At 57.4% G+C, this 24,833-nt stretch overlaps 1 protein-coding gene across 1 annotated transcript; it reads left to right on the top strand.

The window, feature by feature from the left end:
* Positions 1-462: 462 nt before the first annotated feature.
* Positions 463-24,253, top strand: COCSUDRAFT_26470 (hypothetical protein). Its single transcript, XM_005642560.1, has 39 exons — positions 463-854; positions 1,297-1,404; positions 1,706-1,972; positions 2,264-2,492; positions 2,878-2,982; positions 3,389-3,604; positions 4,018-4,164; positions 4,708-4,882; positions 5,488-5,648; positions 6,261-6,452; positions 6,908-7,079; positions 7,326-7,444; positions 7,695-7,892; positions 8,141-8,387; positions 8,579-8,682; positions 8,961-9,016; positions 9,056-9,152; positions 9,659-9,859; positions 10,232-10,385; positions 10,634-10,812; positions 11,257-11,433; positions 11,912-12,124; positions 12,253-12,365; positions 12,985-13,323; positions 13,819-13,970; positions 14,284-14,526; positions 15,103-15,390; positions 15,936-16,096; positions 16,683-16,859; positions 17,458-17,590; positions 18,648-18,831; positions 19,111-19,388; positions 19,913-20,178; positions 20,552-20,689; positions 21,026-21,151; positions 21,631-21,834; positions 22,091-22,212; positions 22,651-22,921; positions 23,416-24,253. Exons 1-39 carry the CDS (start codon positions 649-651, stop codon positions 23,596-23,598), a joined length of 7,101 nt encoding a protein of 2,366 aa, XP_005642617.1. The 5' UTR covers positions 463-648; the 3' UTR covers positions 23,599-24,253.
* The last annotated feature ends 580 nt before the right edge of the window (positions 24,254-24,833 follow it).

Below are 24,833 nucleotides of genomic sequence, written 5' to 3'. Positions count from 1 at the left end.
GAAACCAATGTTCAACGCCTATCGACACAAGATCAAGCTGATCACATCGTTGCGCTTCCAACGCCACAAAGCTAGCTAGGCTCTCCAAGTCGGCCAATTTGCTTCTCCGTAAGGCCTCAACATCCCTATGAATGCCTCCACGACTTCCCCTAGACTCCAAAATTGTGACTTCATCGATGTGATCAGGCTTTGCAAGATATGAATATGTATCAAGAGCAGACAGCGATCTCCTGTAAGAATATGCAAACCCTTTGGACTTTGAATGATCGTCTGAACACGCCGTTGCCAGAACCTGACGCTTGATCGAAACGTGTGATCCTCACGCAGGTGCATGTACTTGCGCACTTACTGACGCCCTCCCAGGCAGGGGACTAAAGGGGAATGCAATGAACAACGTGGTGGACCCCCTTTGCAATGTCAAAACGACACCTGTGCGCTGCTTCAACCGGTCTGGAAGCTCACCTTGAACTTTAATTCGTAGCAATTGCTTTCTCTTAATTATGTGTCCGGTCTCGTCCCTGCAGACATCTGCTTGAGGCATGGCCCTTCTTGACATTGCACACTCAAGCGCTCTAGGTACTTCTTCACAGGGCACCCTGCCAAGAAGAGATAACTAGGCATTGGTAGCCTTGTGACGTCCTAATCAACATGGTGGAGCGTTCTGAGAACATTAACCTGGACATGGATGTCGGTCCAAGCCCCTTTGAAAGAGCCTCCTCACATGGCGCTCTGCCAAGGACCAGCAGTGTTGAGCAGACCGTTGCTGAAGGACCTGTTTCAACTCACAGCGGCGAGTTGGCTCGTCGTAGGTTGCCTGGGCACAAGAGGGCATCCTCTCTATCGGACCTGTCCAGGTGTGGAAGCATCTTGACCTGTACACTTGAGACTGTTCTGTGGACTTCTACCTTGTCTCCGTCCCGCCTGCTTTGGGCTCGGCATTTGCGAATGTCATCTTTCCAATGTTCTGCAGCTCGCTACTCCGTTTCGTGAGTGCTGCAAGCATGCTTAGGGTACTTGTTTATTTTCTGGCTGACGATGTATCTGCGTCTTGGACTCCATGCACCACTCGTCAGCGTTGTTTCTGGCATTGCATGTAGCATGAAAATCTGTACATTTTAGAAATTGTGGGCGGTGGGTGACGAGGGTGAAAGCTGTCAGGGTTGCAGGGGTGCTCAGGTTTGGCTCAGATACCACGCCTACCTGCCAGAGAGCACCCTGCCAGGAGACCCAGCAGTCTTGAGAGCACCAGAAACACATTCGTTCTACTGATATACCAGGGACTGCCCTTTCCTGCAGGCAAGGGAGCAACCCATTGAAGATGGGGGTGCCAAAGCGCGTGCCCAGCCTCAACACACAGGTGGAGGGAAAGTGCAGGGAGCTGGGAGGCATCAATGCAATCCACAGGTGGGGCTGTGTTTTGATTTGCGCTTCTACTATGAGTCTTGTGGCTTCAAAGGATCAGCACGGGGCACCAAACCTGTCAGGCAATTGTCAGCCTGCTGGCGAAGAAAGCATTGCTCGCACTTGCAAGGGCCCTGTTCATTGTTTGGCGACCAAGTCCTCAAATCTCTTCTGATCTGATCTGAAGGCAGGCTGCTCTCTTGGCACCAATGTCACTGCGCCGTGCTTCGCGTGCAGTAAGGAGCACTAAAGGCGCCACATTTCGACACAAACAGTTGACATTGTTGCTTGTGCGAATGCGCAGTGTGCTCGTGGCTAACAATGGCATTGCCGCGGTCAAGTTCATCCGCAGCATCCGCAGCTGGGCCTACAAGACCTTTGGCAACGAACGCGCGGTTGCGCTGGTCGCCATGGCAACCCCCGAGGACATGCGCATCGACGCAGAGCACATCCGCATGGCCGATCAATTTGTGGAGGTTCCTGGTGGCTCTAACAACAACAATTATGGCAACGTCCAGCTCATCGTCCAGGTGGCGGACCGCGCCAATGTGGACGCTGTCTGGCCCGGCTGGTGTGTAGCTTCCCACATGTGTCTAAAAGCTCTAGATTGCAGCCCCGATACACCGTGCTGAAGAGAAATGGACCAGCACAAGAATTATTTCCTGTTGCTGCTTTAACTGCGGACGCGCCTTTTCAGCATTTCCTGCCACGAAGTGTTCTGAGCCAGTTGCCAGCCTTGAAAGCCGTCCTCAGATGAAGCAACGCCGGTGGGGGATCGGGGCTGCACAGCTTGACAAGGGAGCGGCGATGTTCACAAGAAAAACGGCGCTACTCATCGATGTTCACGGCGGTGCGTGTGCAGGGGGCACGCCTCAGAGAAGCCGGAGTTGCCCATAGCGCTGTCAGAGACCCCCTCGGGCATCCGCTTCCTGGGACCCCCTGCCCCCTCCATGGCAGCCCTGGGCGACAAAATAGGCTCCACCATTCTGGCGCAGGCGGCAGGCGTTCCCACCATCCCCTGGTCAGGCTCTGACGTCAGCGTGGACTATGAGTCATGCGGCGGCAAGATCCCGGCCGACGTCTACAAGAAGGTGGGTGCCCGCTCGAGGAATGGGAGTGCTCGCGTGCGTAGGCCAGTCAATGTTGTGTGGTCGGGAGGGGGCCAGCCCCCACTGCTGCATATAGGGGCTCTCAGATCTACTTTTCAGGACCACCAGAGCATACTCGCATCGCTGGATAGCCGCGGTTGCTACATGTTATGCAGCATGATGCATGACAGGCTTGAGGTGGCTAGGGGGAGGTCTTGATGCCACCAGTGCCGCCGTTGTCCACACTAAAGCCCAAGGCAGCAGCAAGATTAGCAAGCCTTCAAGAGCCTTCAGGGGCGCCAAGATTGGCTTGAGAATGTGCTATGCGGCTATCCCTTACGGCTCACATGCCTTCACGGCTGTCTTGAGGTGGTGTGATTTGTGGCAGGCGTGCATCCACAATCTGGAGGAGGCGCTCGTCAGCTGCAAGCGCATTGGCTACCCCATCATGCTCAAGGCCTCCTGGGGTGGAGGCGGCAAGGGCATCCGGAAGGTACATACTCCGCATACAGACACTTTTGCTCGAGCAAGCCTGTACTGCAGTTGCCAAACAAGCCTTCCTGGCACGCCATGTCACCCTGTGGAAGGTGGGTGTGGCTCTCCGATTGATCCGAGGGATCTAGGTCAGCGTGAAGCACTCCTAGATGTGAGGAAGTGCCAGTGCCATGCCCCTCTTGCAACTGCAATCCAGTGGTGCAGGCATCAGAAGCAATCAATAGTGGGGAGTGCCTACACCGATTACGACCAGGCAATCCTATCACAGGACAGGACAGGACACTACAAACAAACTGCATCACTGGCAAGAGTGGATAGCTGTGTCTGGAGAAGTGCTGTTGGGCGAAAATAGGTGGTCTTGGGTGACAATTATCTGAGATTTGGCACCTGTGCGTTCTCTGCAGGTGATGAACGACGACGACGTGCGCGCCAGCTTCAAGCAGGTGCAGGGGGAAGTCCCCGGGTCCCCCATCTTCGCCATGAAGCTGGCCCCCCAGTCGCGCCACCTGGAGGTCCAGCTCATCTGCGACGAGTACGGCGGCGTTGCCTCCATCTTTTCCCGCGACTGCTCCGTGCAGCGCCGCCACCAGAAGATCGTCGAGGAGGGCCCTGTCTCCAAGGTGCAGACCCACGTCCCTTGACTCCCGCTGGAATTGCAGAAATCTATGCCACGACTCTTTCTTAGCAGGGTTGGTGTGCCAAGAATATGTGAAAGACTAGAAAGAATTGGAGGGAAAAACCCTAGGTCAATGCCCCCAGTTATAGAAGCCCTAATATTTATTTTACAGCAGGGGTCTCAGACGTACCTGCATGATGCGTGTTCAGTGGTGTTACTGAAAGCTCTGTTCAATTCTAAGACCTTCGCGTTGTTGACAGTTTTCCAGTCATCCTACACACGCCCCTCCGACTCTTGATCACCTGAATCATCCAGGAGCGGCTGCGCTGGCCTGTGCTACTCACGTTGGGCGCCGTCATGCCGGCGCCCAGGAACTTTGCGGCATGCATTGACCGCTTGTCCCTACTGTGTTGACAGGCCCCTCCAGCAGTGCTGGCATCCATGGAGCGCTGCGCGCGCGCTCTGGCCAGAAGTGTCGGCTATGTCGGCGCCGCCACTGTGGAGTACCTGTACACCCTGGACGACGGCAAATACTTCTTCCTGGAGCTCAACCCGCGCCTGCAGGTGTTTCCCAGAAGAAGTGCTCACCATTTGGGCTAGGCCGGCAGATGGGCGCCAAGTGGGTAATGAGGAACTATTAGAATGCTCTAGCCCTGCCAGCTGCACGCGCTCACAAGCATGCCCAGCCGGCTGACAGCAATTCAAAAAATCAATGCAGTTGTGCCCACACTGTGAAACAGCAGCCTCCAGGCAAACTGTACCCGGTGTGAAGTCCTGATCCGCAGCCTGTGGCTCAATCACGCAGTACAGCACGCACCTGTAGTGTGTTCTCAAGCCAGCTTCGGTTGGTGCCGTCAGACACCCTGATCCTGATTGCGACAGGGGCACTCTCATGACCTCTTCTTGCTGGCTCTGGCGGGTGCCATGGATGAGGCAAGGCCATGGATGGGCTAGGGGGCATGGGTTCATTCGTGCCCTCACGGTGGCGAGGTCCACCACGCCTTTGGCATGCTTGACCCCTGCCTCCTTAACCACGCCCCAGGCTTCATCGGGGCGTCCATCTGTCATTTCATATTTATATTGCAATCAGTTTTTGCCGCGCCGCAGGTGGAGCACCCGGTGACCGAGTGGATCAGCGGAGTCAACATCCCCTCCTGCCAGCTCATGATTGGAATGGGAGTGCCCCTGCACCGCATCCCCGACATCCGCCGCCTCTTCGGCAAGGACCCCAAGGGCACCTCCCCCATCGACTACGATGCTGAGGCCCAGATCCCGCCCTCAGGTGTGTTCAATTCTTCATGTGCCTCTCCTCCACCATTCTCAGAGCTGTGGCATGTCCTTTTTGTGCCTGCGGCTGGCAGGCCCAGATATCATATTGTACAAGAATGTAATATTTGGTGCGGCTCGCATGTTACAGCGCACAAGTGTTGCAGCTAGGATCCCGCCCTCAGGCAGGCCCCTGCATGCGCCCAGCGCTGACGCTCCTGGAACATTGAAGCTGGCTCTCAAAGTGGAAATGCAGCGCTGCCCTAGGGCGGCTGCCGCTGTTGTGCGTGTTGGCCGGGTGCAGGCATAGAAATGAGCTAGACTTTGTTTGCAGGCAACCTTCCTCTATGTTGTCCATCTTTATGTCGTTATTAATAGATTTAGTGCCTTCTGGGAGCCACCTGAGGCCCAGCTGGGTGGTGGGCAAATAAGTGGAGCTCCCCCCAGCGATACCAGACTGGGGCAGGCAGAGGGGTGCGGGTGACACTGGTCCTCCCCGAAGGTTATGAGTGCCCTGGGTGTATGTTTTTTTAGGGGTTAGGGGGTAGGGATAAACCCTAAAAATGAATTAAGAACCCATAAAACCCTGAAAACCCTAAAGCAGCAGGGTGTTTGTGGCAGGCCATGTGGTGGCGGTGCGCGTGACGAGCGAGGATGCCAACGATGGCTTCAAGCCGACCTGCGGGAGCATCGACGAGCTGTCGTTCCGCACCTCGCCCGACGTCTGGGGCTACTTCTCAGTAAAGTCCGGCGGCGGCATCCACGAATTCTCAGACTCCCAGGTGCGCCAGGAACAATCACCCTAAAACCTACATTGCATTGCCCCTGCTGCCACGGAAATATTTCCACAATGTGTTTTTTGCTTGGGGAATGTGATTTTAGGGTTTGGGGTTTAGGGAAGGGGCCTTCAAATTTTTTCAACGGGAAATGCAATGGTGGATTTAGGGATCAGATTCGATGAAGGTTTGAAAATCTGTAATCATCAACAACATTTGTTAGACTATGTCTGCGCGCCTGCTGCACAAAGCCCTCTTTCGTGGGCCCAACTGTCCCCATCTGCCGGGTGTGGCTCCCTGCCTGTGCTCTGCTCCACGACTTGCATGTATTTCAGAGAGTGAACAGCTGGGCTGTCCCCTGCCGCCCTGTCAAAGCCGACAGCTCATTGTGCCCGTCCAGGATGCATCTTGTGTCAATAGCTTTCAATCAGTGGGCGTGCCTGCCATGGTCCCCTCACATGACCTCCAGGATCCAGCACTGAGGTCTCAACGCCGCCATTTGCCCAGGGTTTTGCCACTGGCATCAGAGACAGGATGTCCTTGGAACACAGTAGGTTGGTCCAGACTTAATGTTGACGCTGCATCACTGATGGTTTAATTGTGTGCGATGCTGCGCAGTTCGGGCACCTGTTTGCAAAGGGCGACACGCGCGAAGCAGCCATCCGTGCCATGGTAGTGGCTCTGAAGGAGGTGAAGATCCGCGGCGAGATCCGCACCACCGTCGACTATTGCGTGGAGATGATCCAGTCACCTGACTTCGTCGGCAACGCCATCCACACTGGCTGGCTAGACTCTCGCATCGCTTCTCACGTGAGCCACATATCATCTTAAGTCCACTTGTGCAGCATTCGCATTGTCGCTGGTTGCCTGCGCATGCATGCAAGGCGTCGCAAGCTGCCAGCCTGGCATGCGGGCTACTGATCTCATTTTGATTCTACCACCCCTGCCATCAAGTGCATGCTCTGGACGGCCTTATGGAACCTTTCTGAGAGAAACCTTTTCTGCAGCCAGCTTTGCCTTAAAGGCAGGCTCTTTTGGTGGGATGATCTGCGCTGCTTGGTCGGGGTTCATCAGTAATGGTAATGACGGTCTGGGGCGTTTTAGTTATTTGTCTGCCTGCCACCAGGCTGGATGGGCAAAGCTTGAAGTCTCCATTTCCACGAGAGCCCATTCCAAGCACTATTGGAGGGGCACAGCTCGAACCTCAGCCCTCAGAGTTCACGAGAGCTCTTGCAGGGTCCTTCACGCATGCTGTGGCCGCACAGGTGCGCGCAGAGAAGCCGGCCTGGTATCTGGCGGTGATCAGCGGCGCGCTGCTGCGCACGCTGGACTTTGTGGCCGCGCGCAGCGCAGAGTACCTGGGCTACCTGGAGAAGGGGCAGCTGCCGCCCGCACGTCTCACGCTCACAGCCTTCGAGGAGGCCTTTGTGTTGGACGGTGCGGCACCTGTAGCTCACCTTTAGCACCTTGGCCTGGCGGCATCATTAGCGTTGTATGCTCCCTGTGAGGCAATCATCTGATCAAACTCAAACCGGGGGCTCCTGAAGAGTGTGCCTCCAATTTTATATGCCCCCTGTTGCAAAGCCGGTCAGTGTCCTTCATGGATTCAGCGCGCATCGGCGGTCAGCGCCCGGAGAGGATCTTTGTTGTGCGCGTGTGATGTGGGCGAGAATTGCGCTGCAGGCCTGAAGTACACCGTGAAGGTTTCGCGCCGCGGCCCGCAGAGCTTCCGGGTCTTCCTGGGCAGCAGCCACGTGGACGTGGTCGCGCGCAAGCTCAATGATGGCGGCCTCCTCGTCCAGGTGCGCCAGTCTTGGCCATCTTACAGCCTGGCACCTTGCAGTTATAAGGGCACACCTGACGTTGACGTTGGGCTGCCTTGAAAGCTCAGACCAAAGCTCCTTGGGCAAAGATGTGCTGAGGAGCCGCTGTCGAGTGGATGATGAGTTGTTTCACCTACTGGTGTCCAGCACCTTGGGGCAGGGTTGCTGAGGGATCGCTGGGTTGAATAGAGGGAGGAGTTTGCCTGAACTTGGTCTGGCTGTTGAACAGGTGGACGGGCAATCGCATGTGGTGCACAGCGAGGAGGAGGCACTGGGGACTCGACTGACCATTGACTCGCTGACGTGTCTCATGGCCAACGAGACCGACCCCTCCAAGCTGCTCGCCATCTCACCGGGCAAGCTCATGCGCTACCTGGTCCCTGACGAGGGCCACGTTCAGGCGGACCAGCCATACGCCGAGATTGAGGTGCGCACTGGCAGCGTTGTGTTTTACACTCTTTGGGGTTAGCTGATTACGGGGGCCTCAGGATTCCCTTGGGGAGTCTGAAGTCATCTCCTGGGACTTTGCTGTCATCTTGCATGCCCAATCTTGATACGAATCGCAGCCAGCAGAGATCTACACATTGCGGTCAATTGCTGGCTCCTCGCAACCCGATTTCAAGGCCAGGGAAGTCCGAGGGTGCCTTTACTGAAATCCTGACCGGGGCGGTGCAGGTGATGAAGATGCTGATGCCGCTGCTGACGCCGGCGACGGGCACGATCAACTTCCAGCTGCCGGAGGGCGCCGTGCTGACAGCGGGTGACCTCATCGCTGTCCTGGACCTGGATGAACCGGGCGCAGTCACCGCCGCGGCCCCCTACCCCGGGGGGTTCCCTGAGCTGGGCCCCCCTCTGGTGCACAGCCAGGGCGTGGACTACCGCTTCAAGGAGGCCTACTCCGCCGCCAAGATGATCCTGGAGGGTGCGCACCTGACGCACTGCCGGGTTAACCCCCCTGCATATTCGGGCCCTGCATCTTTTAGGGTTTCAGGGGTTATATAGGGTATCACAGACATGTACAGTGCTAGAAATATTACTACTACCCCTGGTTTGGCTGCTGCAGTGGAGTCCTCCTGTCCCTCGCATGCGTTGAGGGTGGGGAGTGTGTCGCAGGCTACGAGCACCCAGTGGACCTGGTGATGGAGGATCTGCTGAGCTGCCTGGACGACCCTGCGCTGGCGCTGCTGCAGTGGAACGAGGCCTTCGGCGTGGTGCAGGTGCGATTTTGCTCTCCACAAGCGCCATGCGCCCGGCTGCTAGGCATGACAATTGGCATCTGCTGAAAGCAGCCGAGTGGGTCCTGGGGTTCTTGCTTTGTGGGCCTAATGCCGTGCTGTCCGTTTTTGCGACCGGCTCTTTCCTCGTACAGCGACAGGTGTGGCCTCTGCCCGTATGGTAACCGACTGCGTGAAACCAGCTGGGTTTTATTCGTCCTGTGTTGTCGTCCATTATGTCAATCCCCAGGGCACTGACGCGGTGGCGCTGACGCGCGCAGACGCGGCTGCCGGGGGAGCTTGCGATGGAGCTTGAGGGCCTGGCAGTGGAGTACGAGTCGGACCTGATGTACTACCAGCAGGAGGCGGCCGACAGCGAGACCGAGGACGAAGAAGACGGCGTCGAGCCACTGCGGCCGCTGCGCAACTTCCCGGCTATCGCTCTCATAACCGCCATCCACACCGCCATCGAGGTGCGCTGTGCGCCGCCTCTCAAGTGGCCGGCCCCCGGCCACAAGCTGCAGTGCTGCGTCGTGCATGATCTGGCCAGCCCAGCAAGCGGTCCATTGCAGAGCTGCCTGAGACGGGTGCACACTACCTTGGCCTCCAGCCGCTTCATGAGGAAAGCACCACCGGTCGAGTCTCCTTACGCTGCGACCGGCAGCCTCACCGGTGGCCGGCGGTGCCCTCCGTGAAGGAAGCATGTGCGGCATTTTTTGAAAGCGCCACAGCCCTGCAGTGCACGTGAGAAAACATGCAACAGCTGCCTGACGCGCTGTGTGGCTGCGTCCTGCCGCAGAACACCAAGCCGGCCTGCCACGCGGCGCTGAGCGCGCAGTGCGAGCGCAGGCCCCCAATATGGTTCCTATTATTGCAATGTACCCTCGCTCAAAGCTCGTGCTCATTACAGGGCCCATTGATAGATTACACACGTCTAATTCCCCCTTCACTCATCGACAAGCATGTGCCGCATTTGCAGAACACCAAGCCGGTGGACCGCGCGGCGCTGAGCGCGCAGTGCGAGCCGTTGCTGGCGGTGGCAGAGGCGCACGCGGAGGGCAAGGAGGCATTCGCGCGCAGCATCGCGACCGAGCTCTTCTCCGACTTCCTGTCCGTCGAGGAGCGCTTCGCGGCCAACAAGGAGGCCACCGAGCAGGAGGTCATCGATCAGCTGCGCCAGGTGTGCAGCCCCTCCTCATGCTGGACATTGGTGTAGAACTGCAGGCTGGTGTGCATGGACATATCTGCTTCAAGGTGTGTTTCCACACCGTTTCCATGATCAGGGAGCGTCACCACTGTGGTCTGATTTGCCATTGTTGCTTACTTTAACAGCGCCAGTATGTCGGCCGAATGGTACAGTGTGTTGCATGTTTGAAATTGCATGGCTGCGGACATTGGCGTCACGGCATTGGCCCTGGCAAGAGCAATGTGGGCTGCAATTCTGTCTTCCTGAAGCAGATTGCCGCATGCAAGCGGTGCCGGCAGTGCTGCCGCCTGCATTTGATAACAGCAAGGAGCCATGGCCGTGACTGTTGAGGATGCGCTTTTTCAGGTGTACAGCACCAACCTGGGCCAGGTGGTAGACATCGTGGTGAGTCACCAGGGGGTGGCGACAAAAACACAGATGGTGAGCCAGCTCATGTCCTCGCTGGTGCTGCCCGCGCCCGAGCACTACCGCCCGCTCCTGCGCCGCCTCGCCGCACTGGGTGAGTCTGCTCCCTTCCCACCCAGGGTTGAGCGGTTGTTTTCTCAGGGCCCCTGCAAATCACTTTTTTGTGTTGGACGAACACTGCTGGGAATGCCATTGCGCACCTTCCACCTTGTGTGAACTACAACAGTTGCTGTGCAGGACAATAGCAATCATTGTGGCGCATGCTGTCGCAAGGAGCTGCATTTCACAGACAATGGGTGTGCCGCGTGTGTTAAAGTCTGATGCGGTGGCAATTGTGTGCAGGCAATGGCTGCGCGGAGGTGGCCTACAGAGCGCAGCAGCTGCTGGAGCACTCGCTGCTCAGCGAGCTGCGCGCGATAGTGGCGAGAGCGCTCTCCGGCCTGGACATGTTTGCCGGCGGCCAGCTCTCCGAGCTGGACCTGCTCGGCTCCGACTTCCTTGAAGCGCCCCTGCCGGCCGAGGTGCGGCAATCTATGCATTATGACTATCATTTTCATTATTGCACACTTTTCCTGCCGAGAGGCAAGCGGACAAGCTGCAGTTATGGCGGCCACACACCCTGCCCCTTCGCCAGATCCAAGCAAGATCCAAATCAAACTTGGGCATATGTATGACCCTCTGCTGTACATGGACGGAGGGCATGATGCCGCCATTGCGAAAACATCTTCCTGTGCCGAGGCGCCTGCTTTGGGGCATGCTTGAAACTGTAATTGCCTTGTAAATGTAGACGCTGCCTCAGGCTCAAGAGGTGGCCGCACTCTCACATGGTTCTTTCCCTAATCGGGCAATGACATGTGGCTGCAGCCAATGGCATCCTTGTAATTGTCCATGCTGCCTCTCACTCAAAAGCTGTCCGCATTCTTACACATTTCTGTCATTGAACGGGCGATGGCTTGTGGCTGCAGCCGAACGTGCTGACGCGGCGGCCCACGGTGGTGGAGGGACTCTACAGCGGCCTGGGCAGCGGAGCGGCGCTTACCGCAACGCAGCTGGACATCAAGATGAAGCTGCTGGTGGAGGCGCCCGCAGCAGTCGAGGACGCGCTGGCTTCTCTGCTGGACCACCACGACGTAATGCTACAGGTGGGCCATCTGTTTTGCTGCGCAGAACGCAGAGAGCGCCGCCATCGTCCAGTCACCGTTTCCAGGGAAGATTCGTACTCACAGCTAGACTAGTTCAGACTTAGGTTAGCAGTAAGGGTTTGCATTTATTCTACTCAGTTGGTGGTGACCCGACGGCAGCGACAACCCTCATTTCTGCAGAAAATGCACCGCAGAGTGTTGATACCTTCCATTTGCTGCGTCGGCCAGAGCGCCCAGCGAGTGGTTCTGCGGACCCTGGCCCGCCAATAACTGCCTCATGTATTGCCCTCACAGCTCCTCCAAGCTGCCGTGCTCACAGCCGCGCCAGAGTGAGGAGAGCTCTCGGGCTCACCAGTGGGTGGCTTTGTGCACAGGAAAGGCCAGTATTTTCATAAAATTTCACGTCTCTGGGTTGCTGGTGCGCTTCAGGCCATGCAGAACACAATTTTTGGCTGATGTCTTGCGTGCACATGCGTAGACGCGGGCGCTGCAGACGTACGTGAAGCGCGTCTACTACCCGTTCCTGCTGCGCGACCCGGAGATCCACGTGCTGGAGGGCGTGCTGTGCGCGCTGTGGGTGCACACCCACCCCACGTTGGCTGGCATGCCCCATGCGCAGACCAGCCTCAGCGTCGCTGTCATCGTGCCGGCGCTCTCCGGCCTGCCGGCCGCGCTGGCCGCCGTGGAAGACGTCATAGCTGGCTCGGGTGCGCTGGGGCTCTTCTGTCGCCTGTCGCGATTGCAGGATTCCCCGTCATGTTCAACGTAGGAAGGCTCTTGCAACTGCAGACTCTCTGTCGGCTGCCGGGGCTTTGGCAGACTCTGCATTCGAGTCAGGCCAATAGTAGTGGTGGCACGCCCGGTATCCCCCGGCACAATCATGTCAATTACATGGCCTTTACTAACCAGATGACCTCTAGTAGGGACTACCCGTTTCAGCATGCATGGCAGAACCTAAAAATGTAAATATATATTAAAAATCTGGCTGATCGCTGTGGGGATGTGCGCAGCTCTGGCGCCCATCCCGCGGGGCACGCTCCATGTGATGCTGACCAAGCCGGGCGAGGCCGGGCTGGCGCTGTCCAAGGCGGCCGAGGCCGAGCGCGAGGCGGCAGCGGCTGCGGTCGCCGCCTTCCAGGAAGCTGCCACAGGAGAGAGCCTGGTCAGCGCCGACCCGCGCGCAACCGCCGCTGCCGTCAACGCCCAACTCCGCTCCGAGCAGGCCGACCTGCTCGACGCCGGTGCGTGCCATCCGCGTCGTGCCCCTTTGCAGATCCCCACAATGTCGCCTCCTTCGTCAGGAGGTTTTGACTCGACCCACCATGGATTCATTGCTAGCACGTCGAGAGAGCAGCGTGCCAATAATGCATGGGATCCCCCTTCCATGGTCCTGCGGCTGCTGCATACCCTTGGTGGTATCAGGACTCGCAAAACTTGAATGTTTGGTTGCTTGCCAATGCTCTTCACCTGTGAGGCTTCCTTGGTGAGGGATCAGGGCCTTCTTGTGCCATCTGCTGGGTCTTGCATTGTCTGACAGCCTGAAGCAGTGAGAGCTTGGGACACTGTCCGGCTGACAGAGAGGGTTGATACAGTGCCTGGGTTGCGGGCAGGGTACGAGAGCGTGAGCGTGCTGAGCAAGCACGGAGGCCTGGCGCCGCTGCGGATCGGGTTCTGGCGCCAGAAGGCGCCCGGCAAGCCGCCCGGCTACGTGCCGGACGCGCTGCTGTGCGCGGTAGAGCCGCCGGCCGCGCAGCTGCTGGAGCTGTCGCGCCTGGCTGCCTTTGGCGAGGGGCTCACCTACGCGCCCAGCCGCAACCGCCAGTGCCACCTGTACGCCGTGACTCAGCGCCGTGACCCGCGCAGCCTCGCCCTCAAGCGCGTCTTTGTCAGGTCGGACCCGCCGCCTTTTTTCCTTTTTTCCTGTTTAGAGTTAAGGGCCTAATAAACATCACACTAAATTTAAAAATTCATAAAATATCATACCGTATAAGTATATTTTCGGCCTTGCAAGCAACCTGCCTCGCCTGATCTGAGCCCTACTGGAAGCCCAAGCTCCCGCATCTGGCCTGCCCTGTCTCCCTGGATGCCATGCGTTGGGGGTGTGTCCACCCTTTGTCAAGACCTGGACAATGCCTTTCCCAATGCCTCCAATGCCAGCCTTCACCTTCTCGTGTGGCTAAGTTGGCTTGAGCTTGTGCGTGGTCATCAGCTATCAGATCTGCTGTCTGTGACTTTTGACCTCCCGGTGGAGTTCCCAGTCATCCTGAAGTGAAGGACACTGTGCCAGCGTTGCTTCCAAGGCCCACAGGGACAATCGAGACCTGCGCAACACAGCAAGGAATACAGATATCGGCTCGTGCTCATGCGTGCCCGCTGACCCTGCAGGGGCCTCGTGCGCCAGCTGGGCAAGCCGGCGCTGCTGGCGGCCACGTACAAGGGGGACGCTGTCGCGATTGCGGCAGCTGCTATGGAGGAGCTGGAGTCCACCCTCGTCGACACCCTGACTCAGCTGGAGCGCTCCTCGCCCGGAACCCCTGGTGCGCGCAGTATCCTGCCGTGCCTCATGCATTGCTCCCAGCAACCTGCCGATCCGTTTTGGCCCAGCGTTGTTGACGAGGAGGAAGGGCCCCATACAGTTGTTGTCAGAACTTATGCTGTGGCCGAACCTTTCACACTGCTGTGGCGCATGCCCCGGCATCGGTCATCCCAGGTCTGTGCACAGGTGTGAACCTTCTGTTCTGCTCGTTGGGTCGGTGTGACGGCTGCAGCATGTGCGGGCTGAGGCGCTGGTGGTTGGATGAAGTGCAGACGGGGACGTGGCCTGAAGACAGGTGCACGGTGTGGGCGCAGGGGAGAAGGGCGAGGCGGCGCGCGCTGACTGGGCGCACGTGTTCCTGTCGGTGCTGCCGCAGCTGCCGCTGAACGCGCCGGCCGACGAGGGCCGCGTGGCCGTGGCACTGCGAGCGGCCGGCGCGACTGTGATGGCCCGTTACGGCGCCGGACTGCGCCGCTCGGCTGTCGCGCAGTGGGAGGTTCGCCTGCCCGTCCCGGACGCCAGTGGCGCCTGGCGCCTCGTCGTCTCCTCCCCCACAGGTGACCCCCCTGCACCTGCCATCCATCTATAAGGACTTTTGTCAAGATGAGAAGATTTCACCTATGGGCAGCAAACAGTTTCCCAAAGTAGTCGAGCTGTTGGTAGCACGTTATTTGGATATGCTCTTCACAAAGACCAGAGACAGCAAAAAAGTGTTCTCGCCCTTTCCACATGGTTGCACCTGTATATCCCAGTACGCGGAGTACTAAATGGCCCTGAGCACCCACATTTGCTGGGCCAGTACGTCAGCACGTCCTCCCAGGACGAGCACTGAAGTACTAACATCTTGTAAAATGGAGTACTGGTGCAACCCTGCCCTGGCACCCTCTTATCAGCACGCTGCCCCCACCCGTTGCTGCCGAGTCACGCACACTTCGTGTCAGGCTTGCCTCGGGAAGGGCCGCAGCAGACTGCGGGACCTTGATGTCCGCTTTATGTTTGCAGAAGCACAATGCAGTGTCTACTGCATGATCGTGGCATTCAAGTCCACCCGCAGAGCGAGTGCACCACCATGGGCTGGGCAGGGCTCTTCTAGGGTGCCGGTGGCCTGGCCTGACGGACATGCATGTTTGCAGGGCACGAGATCGGGGAGGACAGCGTGCAGATATACCGCGAGGTGCTGCACCCCAGCGGCGAGCTGATTTACCAGTCGCGCCACGGCAAGCATGAGGGCGCCGGGCCGCTGCACCGGCAGCCCATCCTGGCACCCTACCCGCCGCTGGAGGGTCTGCAGCAGAAGCGCCTGGCCGCGCGCCGCCACAAGACCACCTACGCCTACGACTTCCCCACCGTCTTCGGCAACGCGCTGCGCGAGCTGTGGACCGCGCGCGCCATCGCCGGCGAGCCATGCGCCGCCCCCAAAGGTGCGCGCCTGCCGCCACCGGGACGTGGCCACCCCGTGAACCCACCCCGATCATTGACAGCACTGGCCTGCGGCTGAGCACCACCTCCAGCATGTGGTTACCAGCCTAAAAGTATCTTTATGTGTCTACTTACAAGCATTGCAGAATGTCACTCGAAGTTGGTGGGTCAGACGCTGTGAGCTTCCAGCCTCTGTATTTCAGCAGTCTGCAATCATCAGTGCTGCCGAACATAAAGACACAATCCAGCAGGGTGAAGTCAGTTATGGTTTTCCTCATCAGTCCCCCTGCACAGGGATGGTTGGACAGCTCATGTTGTGGGATGCACAACCTTGAGTCCCTTGTCAGCCACCAGCAGCTCTCTTTTCACGCCAATCAGGCCATTCTGGACCTGCATTCCCGTGGTCTCCAGAGCTCTTTGTAAGTGAATTGCATGATGTCGGAAGTGATGGAGGCTCTACACTTCTTCAGGGTATCCACACCCACCACCGATGCAGACACCTCTGCGTGCTGGGCACATTGATGAAGTCTTGGTGCATGTCATGCAGGCCGACTGGTTGAGGTTGAGGAGCTGGTGATGCCGCCGGGGGGCACCCACCAGGCGCCCAAGCCGCTGGTGGCAGTGACTCGCCCCGTGGGCCAGAACGATGTCGGCATGGTGGCCTGGACGCTCACCATGAAGACCCCCGAGTGCCCCCAGGGGCGCAAGGTGCGCGCCCAAGCACCTTTTTTATGTGCCTCTCGGTTTGCATGCCCATTATATGTAACAAGCTCTTGCCATAGCACCCAGGACACCTGTTTGCATGGTGCCCCTTTCTTTGTGTCACTTGTTTTGCATGTACAACATATACAACAAGCTCTTGCCACCCGGAACACCAATTTGCATGGTGTGCTTGGGGCAAGAAGGATAATTGAGATCCTTTCAGCCCTTCCGTATCCAGCTATTTGTCTGGCTTCGGCCAGGCAACAGTCTCCTTGAGGCGCTCTTTGCATGCTCCTGCTTGCGTGGCGGCTGCCGAGACAGGATGTGCAGCAGCGCCTGCGGCTCGACCGTGTTCTATTGAGTGTTGCCGGATATTGCGTTGCGCACCTCAGCGTCCTACCGGCAGGTCTAGTAACTTGTATGAGGGTGTGTGTGAAGCCTGGTGCCTCCTAGCGTGCAGGCATGCAGGGGCAATGTTTGCTCGACAGATTCCATTGCCGCCCGGCATCTGCGGAGCAGAAGCTTCGTACAACCAGATCAATTCACTGTGACCCTTACAACCGCTTGCCTGAGGTGCTTGGTGCATTTGCAGATCGTGGCGGTCGCGAACGACATCACCTTCAACAGCGGCGCGTTCGGCACCAAGGAGGACGCCGTTTTCCGCGCGGCGACCGAGCACGCGCTCGAGGAGAAGCTGCCGCTGATTTACCTGGCGGCCAACGCCGGCGCGCGCGTCGGGCTGGCCCAGGAGGTCAAGCAGTGCCTGCAGGTGACTCACCACAAGTGGCTTTAAAAATTTTTCAGAGTTTCTGATTTTATTTTTTGAGTGTTAGGGTTTTAGGGTTTGTTTTTTGGGTTTAGGAAAATAGCACTCATGTCAAGATGTGCAATGGATGGTTGGGTGGTTGCACAAGGATAGGCTGGCTTGCAGCATCGGCTCTACCATGGAAGCACAGCATCAAACCTCCTGTGTGCGAGGGGTTTGAATCCAGCGCATTGAACAAGATTTTCCAGGACTCTGCATTCAAGATCTCCTTGAGCAATGAGTGCCGTCTGCTGTATGCCTGCAACTGATACTAGGTGGTCGTAGAGCCTTCTCTGTCCTCGCTGGATTTCCACAAAGCCTGTCATTATTGAGCGGCTCCCGTGTGGTTCTGCTTGACCTGAGGGCGAGGCAAGCCTTCGCAGATTTCAAACGTCGTCGCGGCTCGTGTGTGAGAAAGCTCTGGTCACCAAGGGCCTAGTCATGCTACTGCTCAAGAAGCACCCACTCGGCACCCACTCAGTGGCAGGCTGACCTGACTTGGCATGGATTTCACCATGCGCGGCCAACTAAATTGACTGAGCAAAATTTTGTTTGCGCACAGGTGGAGTGGAACAACCCAGCCGACCCCACCAAGGGCTACAAGTTCCTCTACCTCTCCGACGCCGACTATTCCTCCATTGCAGCGCGCGCCGACACCGCCGTCCTCAAGGCAGAGCCCTTCTTTGCAGACAACGGTGCGTGCTTCTTCCCGGCATCACACCTTGCTCTTCCTGACCACAGTGCTGCACAAGTCGCATCCACATATTCACTCTGAGGCCCTCTTAGTTGCTTTGACAGCCCCCAAGGGATTGGGCAAAGTGGTTTAGGGCTAGGGGCACAGTGTCAGGGCAGCCCCGGGATATAAATGAGATTTGGCGCAATGGCGCCAGGGCAACACCCTGATGCCACATGGCTGTGACTCAGGGGATTTTCCAGGCAACTTGAAATATATAGAGGCCAAGTTCAGGAAGAAAATCCTGCATCTCCTTGGTCAGAATCCTTCGGAATGTCAGGGATACCCTGAGATTCCAGCTACCACTGCGGCTCGCCCTTGCCCTACTTAGGGGCTGGCCTGGGGATTATTTGGACCCCTGTCAAAGCCTGCCTCCCAGCATGATCCTACTCCATGGGTCCACATGTTTGCCTCTGGTGTGTCCTGGATCCTGAGTGGTGGCTCAGTGGCCAGGGTCAGGTTGGTCCGATGCTTGGATTGCATTTTTTAAGAGCTGCCATAAAGCCTGGCCAGGACACACTGGCTCTAGGTCAGGTGCAGCCCCACTACTATAGCAGTCATATCAAATCCGCACCCTCGGCGGTGCCATGATTTTTCAGAGCAACTTTTAGGGGTCTTCCTGACTTCAAGTATACCAGGGTCGTGCTCCAATGGTTTGGGCTTGTTGAGAGCTTTCCGAATCGGGTCTCAAAATTCTTATAGGTTTGATATTTTTGGGAGATAGGGTTTTATTTTATCCTCACTTTTTGGCCAAAAAACAATTATTATTCGCGGGTTCTAGAATAAGTACTACAGTAGGTGCCGCCTGTCCGACTGTGGCAGTAGGAATGCGCACGGGAGCAGCAGGGCGGAGGGCCCAGTGAGCTGTGGCCGTGTCCAATGCGGTTTTGCACGCGCGTGGTCTTCAGGTGCCATGAAGGTGCAGCAGGTCCAAACTGGGTTAGTTCCCAAAGGTTCAAGTATCCATGGCCTGGTCATGCACCCATGTTGTGCTCTCTGAATGTCTTTTTGCGCTGCAGGCGAGCGGCGCTGGCGGCTGACAGATGTGGTGGGCGCGGAGGATGGCTTGGGAGTGGAGTGTTTGAGCGGCAGTGGCGCGATAGCTTCCGCGTACGCGCGCGCCTTCCGCGACGGCTTCACGCTGACTCTCGTCTCTGGCCGCACCGTTGGCATCGGCGCCTACCTCGCCCGCCTCGGCCGCAGGTGCGACACCGCAGATTCTGCGGTGAAGGCAGGACATAAGCAGGGTTTTTTCAATCGTTCTGACCAAGCAAGGGGAGGGAAGATATTCAGTTGGTGGTCCTGTTTGCAGCCTTCAGTCGAAGCTGTCCTCAAGTTTGACAGACAAGAGGGCTGTAGGGCAATGCAGGAGGCATGCATGGTTCACAATGGCACAATGCGTCTGCAGCAGCTTATATTCAACAAGTACCTGCTGTACAAACCCCACGAGGGCCGTGCCAGTACTCGGTGTGCGTGGCGCAGGTGCATCCAGCGCGCGGACCAGCCGATCATCCTGACGGGCTACGCGGCGCTGAACAAGCTGCTGGGCCGCGAGGTGTACACCAGCCACATGCAGCTCGGCGGACCCAAGGTCATGGCCGTCAACGGCGTGAGCCACCACGTGGTCGAGGACGACCTGGCCGGCTGCGCGGCCGTGCTGCAGTGGCTCTCCTTTGTGCCTGCAGTGCTCGGCAGCCAGCCGCCCACGTTGGTCGGCTCCGACCCTGTCGAGCGCCCCATCGTCTACGCGCCCGGGCCAGGTGCGCTGTGCTGGCCTCTCCAGTCTGCGCGGCCCATAGGACAGGGGTGGGGGTATATCACAAATTATATACTGTAGTGCTCAACCTAAACTGCGCACCCTGGAAAAAGTGATTTATTAAACAGCTTCCCGCAGGGCTATTTTCTTGATCAAAAACTTTGTTATGTGCATTAAGTACGTCCCCAAAAGATGCGCCTGCTCAAGAGCTTTCCAAATCCGCCTTCAGATCTTAAATAGGTTAAGTATTTCAGGAGTTAGGGTTTTATTTTCGACCCTTTTTTCAATTTTTACAATTATTTTCCGCGCAGTTTAGGTTGAGCACTACAGTACATACTTATAAATTATATCTATATTTACAGGGCTTCCTAGAGGGAGAAAATGGCTCCAACCCTATCACGAGCACAGGTTATACGCACAGCACCATCACACTACAACTGCTCCCCACTAACGACCCTCGTAAGCGGCGGCAGCGCTCGCTTGTATCCGCACGGCTGGGATTGATGCCGTGTGACGCGCTGCGCGCAGGCGAGAAGCTCGACCCCCGAGCGGCCATCGCGGGCCGTAGCGCGTCGGCGGCTCCGCCCACGAGCGGCGAGCCATGGGCCAGCGGCCTCTTCGACCGCGGCTCCTGGATCGAGTGCCAGTCCGGCTGGGCGCGGAGCGTGGTGACCGGGCGCGCGCGGCTTGGGGGCGTCCCCGTCGGAGTCATCGCCGTGGAGACGCAGACCGTCATGCTCAACATCCCCGCCGACCCCGGCGCCCCCGACTCCTCCGAGCGCATCATCCCCCAGGTGCAGGGTCCCTCACTGCTCAGTGGAAGTGCCTGCATCAGTGTTTGATGGCTTTGAGCGCCAAGCAGCTTCGTGAGTGACCCCATACCTTTGCACAAATGTTTGTTACCAAAATAATTAGTCTTTCGCATAGCGGCATCATTGATGGGCAGCTTGGATGTCAGGCATGGCTGTCGAGATCGATGTCTTGGCCATGACCGTCCTTGTGCGCATCAAACAGGCAATGGCAGCGCGTGATACCGGGGGCTGGGAACTTGCTTGCTTGTTTGCATGGGCTGGCCAGCTATCACTACTGGCCTGTCTCAGACATGCGCAGGCTGGCGTCACTCAATTGCCCGGCATATACTTTATATTGGCAGTGGTGCTCGCGCAGGCTGGGCAGGTGTGGTTCCCAGACAGCGCGCTGAAAACGGCGCACGCGATGGAGGAATTTGACCGTGAGGGCCTGCCGCTTTTCATCCTCGCCAACTGGCGCGGATTCTCTGGCGGCCAGCGCGACCTCTTTGAGGGCGTCCTGCAGGCGCGCTTCCCGGCCTTTTCCCCTTTCCCTCCCACCTCGTTTTTCCGCTGGAATCAACCGCTTTCTGGCCGTCTTGGTGGCGATGGCATTTCTTCCTGCCTAGCTGCACCATGCAGTTGCACGGCAACCATGCAATGGCAGTGATCTCATGGGGCCAGCAGAGGACGCGTGTTTGCGGTGGGTGTGTCACAGCCTGGCAAGCTTTCCCTCGCTGGATACATCTGCCGTTTCTTTCATGCAGTCCTGCAGGGAGGCCTGTCGGCGGTGGAGTGCGGCTTGCTGTCACACCCGTGAAGTGCTGCCCTGAACCTCGCTGTGTGCGCGCAGGCCGGCTCGCTGATTGTGGAAGCGCTGCGGACCTACAGGCAGCCGGTGACTGTGTACCTGCCCCCGGGAGCAGAGCTCAGGGGTGGCGCCTGGGTCGTCGTTGACGGCCAGATCAACGCCGAACAGGTGTGTCTCAAGGTTTAGCACAGGCGTGTCATACATGGATTGAGATTATGCAGAAAGCGACTGCCCATTTTAAGGTCACTGAAAGCGCCAATCTTGCAGTGACATAAGCGCGAGTCCGCCCTCTCAATGTCAGCTGCCTGAGCAGAAGCGTATTGGTTGTGGGGGGTACATTGCCTTCACACTTTCACGCGTGCCCGGGCGCCAGTAGAGCAGACTCTGTAGACTCAGCAGAGCAGCCGCAGCAGCAGCATTTAGTGCTATGCCAGCCTCTCTGCGCTGCAAAACCCGGCTTACATTTACATTTAGGGTGTGTATTTAGGGTTGGGTTGGGTTGTATATGTGAGGGTTTCAGGGTGAGAATAGGATATAGGATACAGGGTAAAACATAAAAACAAACCCTAAGTATGGGGTACAGCATGCAGTGGGTGTCGGCGGTGAAGTGTCGCCCAACTGACTGTGGAGACTCTTCTGTGGTGCAGGTTGAGATGTATGCGGACCCGGTGGCGCGTGGCGGAGTGCTCGAGCCGGAGGGGATCGTGGAGATCAAGTTCCGCGCGCCAGACCTGATCAAGGCCATGCACCGACTCGACCCGGTCATCGCGCGCATCAAGGCCGAGGACGGACCCAACTCGGAGGCGGATCTGCGCGCCCGCGAGGCCGCGCTGCTGCCCGTCTACCGCCAGGTGCGCAGCCCTGAAATAAATTAAACAAGGTTCATCTGCAAAACCCTCGACAACGTCGTAGCCTCCTAATAGATCGCAGTGCTTGAGGTCCTGAATTATTTATTTATATATTATTTATATCTTTACCCTGACGAAGCCTGGTGCGCGATTAAGGAGGCAGAGGTCAGGCATGCCAGAGGCGTGGTGGACCTTGGAGAAATTGGAAATAGCCAAAAAGTGGCGCTAGCGGCCATTTATCGAAATCTGGTCTGTGCAGGTGGCGGTGGCGTTTGCAGAGATGCATGACACGCCTGTGCGCATGGTGGCCAAGGGCGTTCTGCACGGCATTGTGCCCTGGCCTCAGGCCCGCTGCTTCCTCGCCACGCGGCTGCGGCGCAGGTGCGGCCAGACGCCAGCCGTGCTCATGACCGAACTAGCCGTGAATCTACCACTGTAGTACTCAATCTCAAACTCGCACCTCCAGCGACGCAAAATTTTTTTTTTGGGGTCCTCCTGATTCTAGAATAAACAAAGTCACGCTTAATCGGATTGGGCTCGTCAAGAGCAGGTCTCAAAGTTTTCGGTAGGGGTCAATATATAGGAGATGAGGCCGCAATTATCCACCCTTCTTGGCCAAGAATAGTTACTTGTTCCTGCTTTCAGAGTGAGTACCACAATTCCCATCCAGATGGCCGCACGAAGGAGGGCTGGATTGTGCGTATCGGGCCCTGTTGAGCTAGACGAGGATGAGGCTAGACTTGTGTTGTGCCAGATGCCGCTCCCGCGGTGCCGCTGGCCTGCTCTTCACCGCAAAATTCACCATTTGCGTGTACGCAGGCTGGCAGAGGAGGAGATCATCAAGCACATCACGACGACGGACGGCGCAATCAGACGCTCGCAGGCGCTTGGCCTGCTCCGCTCCTGGTACCTCGGCATGCCACATGTCAAGGGCTCGGCCGCGCCGGCCGGCCCGGCCCCCGGCGTGGTGCTGGACCTTGCTCGCAGCGCTGCGGACGAAGGCGAGGCGCGCGCGTGGGCCGACGACGGGGCCTTCCTGGCCTGGGCCGAGGGCGGCGGCGGCGCTTCGATCATTGCCGCTGAGCTCAAGGTGCGCCATGCGTCGCACGCGAATCTGGGAAAAATGCAAATCCGAGGTAAATGTGAATCCGAAAGAAGAAAAAGAGCCACGCATGGACCCGCCTGGGTGCTTCCTGCACCTGGCGGGAAGACGGAGGCTGGCTGTGAACAAGAAGGGTGCTTGCCGCTGTGAATATATCGTCAGCGGTGATGCAGTGGGATGACATGGGATGCCTCGAGCATGCTCGTTTGCGCTGGCAGTGGCAGAAAGGAACTGATGATTCTGCTGAGCCCTGTGCACTCTGGGAGCAGGGCGCTGTGCTGCTTGTGTGTGTGCTGCATCGCGTGTGCATCCAATCCAACCCCTCCTTACATGCGCATCTGACCATACCCTCTCTGCCAGTAAACTTTGCATCACTGCAGTGGTTTCATTCGAGCTTGCCCACAACTTGTTGTTGGCTGGTGCCCACCCTTGACAAGGGGCTCATGGCACAATGGGCCTCAACTTCATGTGGTGACGCGCAGGCGTTGCGAGCTGCCGCGGCAAGCAGGGCAGTGCAGAGCCTTACCAGGAGCGTGGAGGGACGAGATGGTCTGCTGAGTGCACTGGAGCGTGCCATCAAAGACGACGCGCCTCTGCGCTTGCAGCTCGAGCTGCTGTTGAGGCCAGCGATGGCAACACTGCCACGTAAACCGCGCGAGCATTGATGCCGTGCACAAAGGACACTCTGGAATCTTTGAGTCTTGAATACTGCGATGCAGCGTTTAAGAATTGGCACTTGTGTAATCTGGATGTCTTGCAGAGACAAGGCTGGCTTTGTTCTTGCGGGCGCCATGAAAAGCAGTGCTGCCAACAGCCGCCCAGGAGCGCATATGAGGGCTATTTTTTTACTGGCAATTTTATCATTTACCTGCCTCCATACCGTAGACTCTACCTGGAGGTTGTCTAGAGACGTACCTTGCCCTCTGCGCCCAGTTGGGTTGAAGCACCCTTCACTATTTACGGTATATGACGAGCGTTTCAGCCTCACAAAGAATACGACCGCAGCCAATACTCTGGATACTATCACGCCTAGTAGGTGAGAATACTTTGGGCTCCTCTATGTGTCAGCAGCAGTGCGCATTGTCAAGCGTCCTTGTCTCTCAGCCACCAACTTGAAGGTTTAATTATGAAGTTCATGATACCCTCGTCCCATCTTGGCAAGGGTTCCTCACACTCGCCTATTCTAAGGAACACTTAAGTGTCTGGGACCAGGCCTCCTAGGCCTAATTGAAGTCCGACTCGGAGTCCGTGCTCTTTGAATTGCTAATCGTATACAAGTTGGTGGCACTGCCTACTTGGTGCCTACAAGACCATCATGATGAACTGCAGCCTGAATCACGTGGCCACATGCATGGTACTGCATACTGTAATAGACAATAATCAGTACTGTTCAGCAATTTTCGAGGGACAAGGAGGCCTCAACGAGACTGGTCGAGAATACTCTTGCTTGTTGGGCAACTTGCAATTGATTTGTAAGCAACACCAGCAGCATGCGCGTACATGCACACACAATGGCTGCAGGCTGCGCAGGCATGCCACGGTAATCAATTGCATTGGGTGTCCCACTTTGAAGCGCCAGCAATTGGCTTTAAGAAAGAAATCACATGTGCAGGTAGCCACATATGCGATATCCGACTCAGCCCTTTAAAGAAATTTCCAGCACATGAACGCCCAAAACACCCATTCAAGAGAGCTCACATTGGACTCCAGGAAAGGGACGAACCAGATTATAAGAACCAAAACTGGTAGCCTTAATATATATAACCTTAAGTGGGCCTCTCCGGGGGCCGCGATGATCAAGATTGTCAAGAATGTCCTCGACTAGCAAAATTTCAAAGTCGACGGCAACGTGCACGTGGACCCCTCGGAGGGGTCAATCAACAAGTAGTTTGGTGCGTGC

This window comes from Coccomyxa subellipsoidea (assembly GCF_000258705.1).
Source record: "Coccomyxa subellipsoidea C-169, whole genome shotgun sequence".
Taxonomy (NCBI): domain Eukaryota; kingdom Viridiplantae; phylum Chlorophyta; class Trebouxiophyceae; family Coccomyxaceae; genus Coccomyxa; species Coccomyxa subellipsoidea.
The sequence above is the reverse complement of the archived record's forward strand: the minus strand, read 5'-3'. Positions and strand labels throughout refer to the sequence as shown.

What these genes read in the sequence shown, in the direction of transcription:
- COCSUDRAFT_26470 (XM_005642560.1), top strand. Translation starts at nt 649, where the DNA reads ATGGTGGAGCGTTCTGAGAACATTAACCTGGACATGGATGTCGGTCCA. An exon ending in AGGAGGGCCCTGTCTCCAAG is followed by an intron (nt 3,605 to 4,017) that starts GTGCAGACCCAC and finishes CTGTGTTGACAG; the next exon opens with GCCCCTCCAGCAGTGCTGGC. An exon ending in CGTCGTCTCCTCCCCCACAG is followed by an intron (nt 14,527 to 15,102) that starts GTGACCCCCCTG and finishes GCATGTTTGCAG; the next exon opens with GGCACGAGATCGGGGAGGAC.